This window comes from Leucoraja erinacea, chromosome 9 (assembly GCF_028641065.1).
Source record: "Leucoraja erinacea ecotype New England chromosome 9, Leri_hhj_1, whole genome shotgun sequence".
Lineage (NCBI taxonomy): Eukaryota > Metazoa > Chordata > Chondrichthyes > Rajiformes > Rajidae > Leucoraja > Leucoraja erinaceus.
The window spans coordinates 58237794-58248856 of NC_073385.1; the positions used below are offsets into that span (position 1 = coordinate 58237794).

Below are 11063 nucleotides of genomic sequence, written 5' to 3' on the forward strand. Positions count from 1 at the left end.
AGGATCGAACCTGGGTCTCTCACACTATAAGGCAGCAACTCTACCGCTGCGCCACTGTGCTGTCCAGCAATTATATTTGGACTCATCCTCCTTGTTCACTTTCAAGCTTAACCTTTGTGCAGATGGGTGGTAATGAAAGGTTAGATTTTTAAATAAAATTTGGCACCACATTGAGCACACCAAAGCATAACAGTGTTTTCACACAACAGCAACTAACTGAGACAGGCTGCATTGGGATGAGCAGTTGGACTTGTTTGTGCAAGCCAGTTCTGGTTGTTCCCAGTGGGTGACCTGTTAGTCCAGGTCCAGGGATGGCAGTGTAAGGATAGGAGACAAGCTGTCCCAGAAAACGACAAACCTGTGGCATTCTCTATCACGGAAACTAAGATGATATCATTGAACATGTTAAAAAAATATGTTCAATATTGTTCCAGGAGAGAGAGAGCAAGCAGGAATGTAGGGCTGAATTTGGATGGATCCCCTTGAACGGTGGACCAGGCTCAGAAGATGGACCCTGTGGCTCAGCACTTCAACTCCCCCTCCCATTCCGAATCCGAACTTTCTGTCCTGGGCCTCCTCCATGACCAGAGTGAGCACCACCGGAAATTGGAGGAACAGCGCCTAATTTCCGCTTGGGCAGTTTGCACCCTAGCGGCATAAACATTGATTTCTCCAATTTCCGGTAGTCCTTGCTGTCTCCTACCGTTCTCAGCTCTCCCTCAGCCCTCTGGCTTCTCCTATTCCTTTCTCCTTTCTTCTCCCCGCCCCTCCCCCACCCTACATCAGTCTGAAGAAGGGTTTAGACCCGAAACGTTGCCTATTTCCTTCGCTCCATAAATGCTGCTGCACCCGCTGAGTTTCTCCAGCACTTTTGTCTACCTTCGATTTTCCAGCATCTGCAGTTCCTTCTTAACCACTTTTTATTCTGTTCTGTAACCTCCAATCCAGCGGGCTTTTTAAATAATTTGAGATGGAAAGGAAAGAATGATGCTACCAATTTGGATACTCAGAAAGTGAATTAAACATGAGCTCAAATTTATTCATAATCACTTAACCTGAAACTGACAGCACAGGTAGACAGAGCGGTGAAGATAGTTTATGGAAAGCTTGCCTTCATCGGGCATTGAATATTGGAAGTGGGAAATCATGTAAAAAATGACGTACAAGTAAAGTCCCATGCAAATCATTGTTTCGACCATATTTGGAATATAGTCTGCAGTTCTGATCATTGTGCTGTGGGAAGGACCTGATTAAGCTAGAGAGGGTGCCAAAAAGATTCACAGGAATGTTGCCGGGATTAGAAGGTTTGCGTTAAAAGGAAAGATTGGATCACCTGGGCCAGTTATCCTGGGAATGAAGGGTTACCTTATTAAGGTTTATAAAATCATGAGGGGCATAAATGAGGTGAATGGTCACTGTCATTTTCCTAGCGGTGATGAGTTTTAAACTAGTAGGCGCAGATTAAATGACGGAAAAGATTTAAAGTGAGGGGCAACTTTTTCATAGAGAGTGGTGGGTATAAGGAACGTGCTGTCAGAGGAGATGGTAGGGGCACCAGTTACAATGTTAAAATACATTTGGACAGGTACATGGATTGGTACAGTGTAGAAGGATATGAGGAACCTGGGATTAGAATAGATAGGCATCTTGGAATGGACAAGTTGAACCATGGGCCCATTACTGTGCTGATTAGCTGTGTGACTCTCAAACATCGAAGGGCTAAAAAAAACCAAATGCATTTCCTACTGTCCTTCTATCCATTTATATTGAAGAGCTTGAGAGAACCAGTGGGAAAGTCGAAAGAGAACTTGTTTGGTATGTTCCACTTTCTCCAAAAGATGAATGATGGCAGTTGTACAGAACTCTTATTAAAGCTATATCAATGCATTGTCTCTTAATGCTCCTTAATAATAAATTGTTTCTTGAAGCTATCCGAGAGAACGAAATCAATTAATAGATCTCCCAGAAGACTACAGTTCTCTTCTGAACCAAGGTTGTCAGCATAGGTGAGTTAATTGTAGAATATTTCCTTTTGCGTATTGCCTTGTTGTGTACTGTAACAGTGCTGGAAGTAAATGTGTGTGTGTGTGTGTGTGTATAAGTGTAAGTGTCAATGGAATAGACTGTACAAAATTCTACTTCCCAAGAATGAAAGCACTTTCAAAATTGGCATTTCCTCTGCAGGACCACTCTTGAACTGATATTTGGAAATTATTCGATTCAGTGACTTACTATTTTGCAGCTCTTTGTCTGGACACTGAGCTGTAATATATATAGGCTGAGGGAGACCAGAGCCACTGATGTATGTACGTCCAAGAACAGTAAAATGCAAAACGGGAGCAGAACATAGCAAATCAGACTGCCACCTTTGATTCCATTATGTGTGTTTGTGTTCTGAAATTGGTGTTGTTAACCTGTCTGTGTCTTTACCTCAAAGGAGATTTGTAATCCGAAGTGTGAAGTGCAGGCATTGGCTTGTCATAAGGAATAGCAGTAGAATTAGGCCTTTTCGGCCCATCAAGTCTACTCTGCTATTCAATCAAGGCTGATCTATCTCTCCCTCCTAACCCCATTCTCCTGCTTTCTCCCCATAACCTCTGACACCCGTACTTATCAAAAATCTATCTATCGCTGCCTTCAAAATATGCACTGACCTAGCCTCCGCAGCCTTCTGTGGCAAAGAATTCCACTGATTCACCACCCTCTAACTAAATAAATGTCTCCTCATCTCCTTCCTAAAAGAACATCTTTTAATTCTGAGGCTAGTCTTAGACTCTCACACTAGTGGAAACATCCTCTCCACATCCACTCTATCCAAGCCTTTCACTATTCTGTATGTTTCAATTAGGTGCCTCCTCATTCTTCTAAAGTCCAGCGAGTATAGACCCAGGGCCAACAAACACTCATCATAGGTTAACCTACTCACTCCTCGGATCATTCTTGTAAACCACCTTTGGACCCTCGCCAGAGCCAGCACATCCTCAGATATGGAGCCCAAAATTGCTCACAATATTCCAAATGCAGCCTTACCAGCACCTTATAGAGCCTCAGCATAACATCCCTGTTTCTGTATACAAGCCCTCTTGAAATAAATGCTAGCATTGAGTTTGCTTTCTTTACTACTGATTCGACGTACAGATTAACTTTTGGGGAATCCTGTACCAGCACTCCGAAGTCCCTTTGCGCCTCAGATCTCTGGATTCTCTCCCCATTTAGAAAATAGTCTACACCTTTATTCCTACTATTGAAATGATTGACTGCACATTTTGCTACACTATATTCCATCTGCCACTTCTCTGCCCACTCTCCCAACCTGTCCAAGTCATTTCTGAAAACTAATTAAACACCATCTGCTGACTCCTTTGTCTGTCCTGCTATTTACTTCTTCAAAGACTTCCAGCAATATAATTATCCAATATCATTGGAGAAGATCTGGGTTTCTGGGTTGAGCATCTCCTTCAGGCAGATCGTGCACTGAAACCACTCTGCTGTTCTGATCTGATCCTGCAAAGGAATCTGATAATCACAGGGCCAAAAGAGATCATTTGATTCAAAGCATCAATCTGGCTCTTCGGGAGAACGCTTATTTTGCTTTAAAAAAAATCTGCTTTATGGTTTAGGCCATATTTTCATCTATTATCTTTTGAGGATTGCTTTTAAACCTGCTTCTTCAACATTATTAAACTTTCCAGATAAAAACTATTCACAATATTTTAAAAAAAAGCACTTTTCCCGAGTCCTTTGTTAAACCGGTGACTTTTGGATCATGGCCTTCCTTCTTTGCTAATGGGGATGTGTCGAGGTGAGAGGATTGAGTGCATGTGCAAGATTTAAGTGCTATTACCTGGAACTAATTTCTGCTCTTTCACCAGTTGCCCCAGATCATCTGATGATGAGCCCAAGAATTTTGCCCTCTGCATGTTCTGTGGAGCCATGCTGTGTTCACAGAGTCAGTGCTGCAGGGAAGAAGTGAATGGAGAAGAGTTTGGCGCATGTGCAGCTCATGCTATTAACTGTGGGTCCGGTTTGGGATTGTTCCTCAGGTATCTTGTTATGCAAACTGATTTGCGTTTAATTAATGGCACAGAGTTATCATGATCATGTACTACACAAAGAGTTTATGCTGTGCGGGTCGCTAGAAAATTATGCTGTTGGTCTATAGATTTACCGTTGCAAGTATTGATTAATGCATTGCTCACTGCTTTATCAAAACACTATTTTTCTCATCTCTTTTGATTTGGTTAGTTTAATTGATGGCAGCTCAAACACTGCATTCATCACTGAGGATGTGTCTTTCATTTCATCCAGTTGAGGAAGATGATGATAGCCAATGTGCCAGAGAGACAAAGAGCTCTGCAGGTTCAAGGCTCAAGAACCAGTCATGGCTGAGGTGATGGTTGCAATGTTACAGCTAAATCTGTTTGGCCACTGATGCGTCATGTACGGTTACCACTTGTTAGAATCTATTGACCGATACTGAACAGGTTTGGCTTGCAAGTGTCGCAGTAGCCTACTTATATTTGCAGTTAGGCCCACACACTGACTGTAGACCAAGGATTTGAGGGATCAGTGATCAAACAGAGCCTACAGAAACCAAAGTCCAGCATCGTAGTGAGACAGACAGCACATCCTAGGATCCGAGGGACCATTCTTTTAATCGCTCAAACCTGGACTTTACCGCAAGCTCTTCCCTAAATGTAACAGTTAGATGAGTAAGGAATCAAAGAGACCAAATCAAATTAAAGCTAATGCAAATAAATGATAAAGTGGAAGTTACTATACCTATTGCGACATTACAGCAAATTGGAAAGTTTGCTTCTGACAACATCTTCAGGCAGTAGGATATCAGAATGTTTGATGTTACCTTTCCACCCACCAGGATACGGGATTGTCAGGTGTTGCTGCTGGCAGGAAAGAACAGAGGATGTTTCATACCCGCTCCATACCTGGACGATTACGGAGAGACTGACCAGTTGCTCAGGTATGATTATTTCAAAGAAATGTATTTGCTAGCATTGAATTGTTTGTACAGTCAGTTGATATCTTTCCAAGCAATGACCTTTTCTGAATCTGTGCTATCAGTTATCAATGGATGTTATAGTTCATTGGGATCGAAGTAGGGATGCTGTGACCAGAAAGAGTAGTATTAATAGCTGAAGATTTGATGCATCAGGAGTAGACATCACTTACTCACTTTTCCTCCATCTACCTGGAGCAGAAATTAATTTTCTATTAAGGAATTATTGGAAAAGTCATATGGAAAACAAAAAGTTGATATAAATGGGTCATTTTCAAACTAGAGGGAGGTAACTTGTGCAGTATCTCAGGGATTGGTTCTAGACCTTTAATGGTTTACAATTTCTATCAATGACCTGGAGGAGGGAACAAAACGTACGGTTTCCAAGAATGCTGACGATACAAAAATAATGGAAGGGCATGTATATTAATGACATGTGTCTATAGAACAGGATATAAATGGATTGGGAAATTGATCAAAACTTGACAAATGGAGTTCAATGCTGAGAAGATTGAGGTCATGCACTTCAGTAAGAGGATGGCAGTTACCTAAGTGGAGAGAGACTGCAACTGAGTGAAGCTCAGAGGAAGCAGGCGTTCTCTTGAATGAATCACACAAAGTTAGCAGGCAGATCTAACAAGGCAAATGGCATGTAGTCTTTTATTGCAAAACTGTTTGGAGATTAAGAATAGGGAGGTTTTATTATAGTTGTACGGGAACTTAGTGAGGCCATGCCTGGTGTGCTATGGAGACACAAACTGCTGATGCTGGAATCTGGAGCAAAATAACATTGCTGGATGAACCCAGCGGGTCAAGCAGCGTCAGTTGACGCTCTCTTCTCATTTCACACTTCCTACCTTGTGATCTTATAGAGGTGTATAAAATAATGAGGGGTTTTTGTATAAAAATCCAAAAATTCTGGAACAAAATATTTGAAATCTTCACAAAATTAATTAAAATAAAACTTGTACCAAAAGCAGAATGGATCATTTTTGGAATATCGGAAGGTAACCCCGAACTAAATGTGTTTCAAAAGAACTTGCTTAACTACGGGCTAATAATGGGGAAAAAAGCTTATACTCAAATTCTGGAAAAACGCTCCAATACCAACAATAAAAATTTGGATTTCAAACATGTTCGAAACATTACACCTGGAAGAGATGAGACTCCTCCTAGCAGGCAAAGCAGACCACTTCCAAAAGACGTGGTCTGCATTTATGGAACTATTACAAGCATAAGGTGCAATAGCAATTTAAAAAATAAATGGTACCAGGATCTGGTAACGGGGGGTAAAAAAAACAAACAAAAAAAAACACGGTTGGTATATCCTTTTTTGCGGAGTTTCGTGTTATAATAGAGCAATTGTTTCTCCTTTTTTTTTCTTTTCTTTCTAGTGTCTTTTTCCTTTCTTTACTTCCTTCTCTTACTTCTTCTCTAAGGGGCTTTCTTTTCCCAACACTTTCCTGCACCTTCACGACTCTTGCTCACTTTCCTTACTTCTTTTATTTCTACCTTTTTTGAAGCCCAAAAAATGAAGTGGTACAACAAATGTAATAAGTTATATGTAATGTGTATTACTGTAATTTACTGTGCTACTAATTAAAATTAAAAAATAAATAAAATAAAATAATGAGGGGAATAAATGAGATGAATGCACATGGGCCTTTACCCATGGAAGAGGAATCAAGAACCAGCAGACAAAGGCTTAAGGCAAGAGGGACAAGATTCAATAGGTGCCTCAGGGGCAAAGTTTTCACTAAGAGGGTGGCCGATATATGGAACGAGCTGCCCGAAGAAATAGTTGAGTCAGATACTACTATAGCATTGAAAATACACTAAGACAGGTCCTTGGATAGGAAAAGTTTAGAGAAATATGGAGCAAATGTGAGCACATGGGACAAACTTAGTTGGAGCATCTTGGTCAGCATGGACGAGTTGGCCAAATAACCTGTTTCTATATTGTTATGACTCAAAAATTACTCTATGACTTCCACTTTTTTATCTCAAGGGCTATCGTTCTTCCACTCTGTCCTGATACAGGGTTTCAACCCCAAAATTTGACCAGACCTTTGCATCCACAGATGCTGTCTTGTCTGCTGAGTTCCCCCAGTGTTTTGTACCTATTAAACTGTACATAGTTTTGGACCCTTTATCGAAGAAAGGGTACATTAGTATAGGGAGATTTCCAAAGCAGATTCGCCAGGCCCATGCCTGGGGTTGTCGCATCGAGGGGCAGAATGGTTTGGGTCTGTATTCCCTAAAGTTTAGAAAAAACAAAGGATGACCCTACTCAAATACAAGATTCTTAGAAGGTTTCACAGGAAAGATATTGCGATGTTTTCATTCATGGAAGGGGTTATAAACATAGTTATAAGATAAGAGGTGGATCATTTAAAACCGAGGTGTATTGACATTTCTTTTCTCAGGGTGGTGAATCTCTAGAATGTTTTGCCCCTACGTATGTTGGAAGCCAGATCATCACAAACATTTTAGGTGGATATAGATAGATATTTGAAAGATTGAGCGTTATGGGGATCTAGCAGAGAGGAGTTGAGGCAGACATAGATCAGCCATAGTCATATTGAATGATGGGCAGGCTTGAGGGCCCCATGGCCTACTTATATTTTCTTGTAATCTTCTTTCCTTGCTACAGCTTGGAACAGTGTGTGTGTTTCAGGAGTCTGGTGTCAATGATTCCAAGCTACCCAAATCACACTTAGTCCTACGTTGTTACTGTAATAATGCCAATCTTTGCCCTCCAATGCTGTAACCCAGGGCTGGGAGTTTGACAGGGAAGACTGGCCAAGCTTAGTGGTTGAGGCAGACATTGTTTTGATGACTTGGAGAGCAGTAACAGGGCCAAGGATGGAGCCGGAAAGTTATTTGATTTGATAGCCTTTCTTCAGCCAGCAGGAGCATGGGCTAAACAGCATCCATCTATAGACTCTGCATCTGTCCCTTTAAGCTGTCCAGCATACATCCAGCAATGAATGAGCAGAAACTTCCTATGGCTATATGGAATAAGGAATTAAGGTCTATGAACAGACTCACAAGCATCGCCTTATAACTCCTGGATCCATCCTTCTCTCTGGCACTGTCTGAACTTTGCACTTGTCATTCTTGACCATCTGAGGCTTAGACCTAATTTTCATTCGCTCACCAGGGCCACCATTTTTCACTCCTTATAACATTTCTTGCATCAGTTCATCTGCTGAGTTATCAGTTTCATCAAAACGATTGTTGACTGTCCAGTCAACTTATTCCACTTGATAATTAGGCAACACCAGCATTATGAATGATTACATTTGCTTCATTCTTGGATTGCAAAAGTCCTGTCACGCTGGTTGAAGACTTTGTGGAACCAATGTCTTCATGTCTCGTTGCCTCCTTTGCCACCTGAATCTTCCAGTACACTCCTGAATAGCCTCCCTTCTTTTATCTCTATCTCTTCTCTATATATATATATATATATATATATATATATATATATATAACTAAAATACTTTGTCTTGTTTGTGCCCACAATGTGTCTCTGTGTCAATTTGGTTAATTCCTATCTTCTTCCAAACGCATTCCACAACATTCCCATTTTTACACATCCTACTCACATTTTTCCCGTGCCGGCGATAAACATCTTCCGTCTCATTTCTACCTATATTTCCGAAGTTATTAATTGATGAAAGTTTTAAAACAGCCCGATTTCTTCCAACTCACCCATTTTGGGGAAAATAATCCGAGTGACGTCACAATGCACTCGCAAGGCAGGACGGGCCACTCTGGGATGGAGGGGCACTCCAGCACTCCAAACCCCCCCCCCTCCACCCCCCCCCCCCCCCCCCCCCCCCCCCCCCCCCCCCCAAGCTCTTGTTCTTCCAATCTGACCACCCAATATTTCTAGAGGAAAGATTATCTTCCAGCTCCGAACCGGATCCATTAGTAGTTCTGTCGTATTGTTATTTCTGTAATTTTGTTTTCTATTTCTGCAACTGCAATCCTGTTGTATTCATGTGGATTATCTCCTTGCAATAATAACATCTTTCACCTGAAAACTTGAGAATATGAAGTCTTGTACAATTACTAGTTCCAGAGATTTAATGAATTTGGATACTTTTTCTTAAAGGAGAGGCAATCCATTGCATCTGTGTACCGAGCGATACAAGAAGCTCCAGCAACTGTGGCATCAGCACCGCATTCTCGAAGAGATCACGAGGAATCAAGATGCGAACCAAATAATCTTTGATTGGCAACAGTTCTGAATCATTGACACAAACACGTTTGGGCAGCGCACCATCACTGCACCTTGCTGTTTCTATCACGTCAGTGACTATTTTCTCAGATTAACTGATGTGAGCTGCTTTTAATCTGCTGTGACTGTAATCTAGTTATATTGCAGCCAGCTCATACCAGCAAGGAAGCCAATGACTTTCTGTTTTCTGGCCTCATACACTCTTTTTAAAATGGAATACCCTTTTACCATAGTTCTTACATGGAAACCTTGGTGTAGAAAAGAAAAAGTAATCGGAGAGTGAATTTACAAATTTTAATTGATGGATATATTTCTTCCAGGTCCCATGCCTCCCTTTCATTGCCTTTGTTATGTAAATCACTTTCTGTTGTGTAACCAGCCCTAGAAAGATCAGAGTAGTCAAAGTTGCTGATATTTTATTTGGTGCCTATTGTAGAACAGTTGAAGTAGGATAAGGCTGTGTACATTTGAAGCCGCAGTGATCAGAACCATTCCTGCCACTCCATCTTGCTTAAGTTTAACTTTTTTAAATTACAATGCTTAACTATGTTCAGGATGCATCAGGGATCTGGAGAAGCATGTTGTGATCACAGAATTGAGAAACACATTTATCTCCTATAATATTCTGCTTTGTTTCATTATTTTGATCCATGCAATTGACATCAGACAGAAGTCAATGCTAATTGACAAATGCTGTATTTGATTTTGCTAAATTTATTTCTGAAAATAATGTTATTTTGAGAATGCAGACATTATTTTACATTCTTGAAAGTATTGCAGGGTGATGAGAACATTAGAACATAATAACAGGAGGCAGGCATCTGCCCACCCCCACCCCCACCCCTCCCCATTTGTTGCCTCATTTGTAAGACCCTCATTGATTCTGTTCTAACAACGCAAGCTTATTTCAGTCAGTTAAAGTTTAAAATAAGTGTGGATAATAAACTAAACTATTGAAGAGGAGCTAATATGTATCTTATTATCAAATATTAAACATGAAAACTTTCAGAGAGTGGATACTGCTGTATTGAATTTGTGAGTACTTCAAAGTCTGCCTAGTTGCTGAAAGTTCTGTGTAAAAATATATTTGGTGACAAAATACAATGTAAGTTGTATGTGCCTGCCCTATTTCATATGGTGCTTTACTGTGAATCACAATTAATTGTGATGCTCTTTAGCACGGTGAAAGCAGAATTGTTGGAACAAGGGAGATTTTTACCCACTCCCAGGTTCAACTGATATAGGTATCTGATTTTCCATCTGTTTCTGTATTAAGGGGACCGTGTGACCTAGTACTAGTTCTGCCAAGTTTCAACAGATATTTTATAAAGTTAAATACAAATGAAGAATGTATCAAATGCAGTGTATTTTCTGTTTTTATTTTTGGGGTGGGACTGTACAATAAATGACATGATTACTAAATAATAGCCCTGTGGTGTATGCATTTTTACATTGGTGAGTTATCAGTGATCCAGCACTAATCAATTTGATGTGTTATAACAGTCATGCTGTCATGACCATTGGTGGTAAGAACATAGTGAGCTGTCGTTTAAGATTTTTAGCCACATTTTCAGTGCACACTGATTTAAAACCTAAGTCATTGTTTTTGGGTGAAATTCGGTAGCATTTAAGGAGCAGCATTTAGTGAAATCTGGAAATGCAGGGGAGGTGGAAGGGAATTGTTGGCAGCTGGTCTGATGACAGTTGCTGATAGTTCACGTTTGAATCACTGCCCTTTAAATTAACTCTGTGCCCACAGTTCCAGCCTTTCACGTGTGTGCTTTGAGTACCAATTACAAT

At 40.6% G+C, this 11063-nt stretch overlaps 1 protein-coding gene across 1 annotated transcript in view; it reads left to right on the plus strand.

Moving 5' to 3' along the window:
- The window catches only part of ubr1 (ubiquitin protein ligase E3 component n-recognin 1), a 149391-nt gene extending 138703 nt beyond the window's left edge, over positions 1-10688 (plus strand). Inside the window, exons 44-47 of the mRNA XM_055640892.1 lie at positions 1929-2006; positions 3873-4043; positions 4880-4981; positions 9138-10688. Coding sequence (XP_055496867.1) covers positions 1929-2006; positions 3873-4043; positions 4880-4981; positions 9138-9273 — 487 coding nt within the window. The 3' untranslated portion in view covers positions 9274-10688. The remainder of the gene's footprint in view (positions 1-1928; positions 2007-3872; positions 4044-4879; positions 4982-9137) is intronic.
- The last annotated feature ends 375 nt before the right edge of the window (positions 10689-11063 follow it).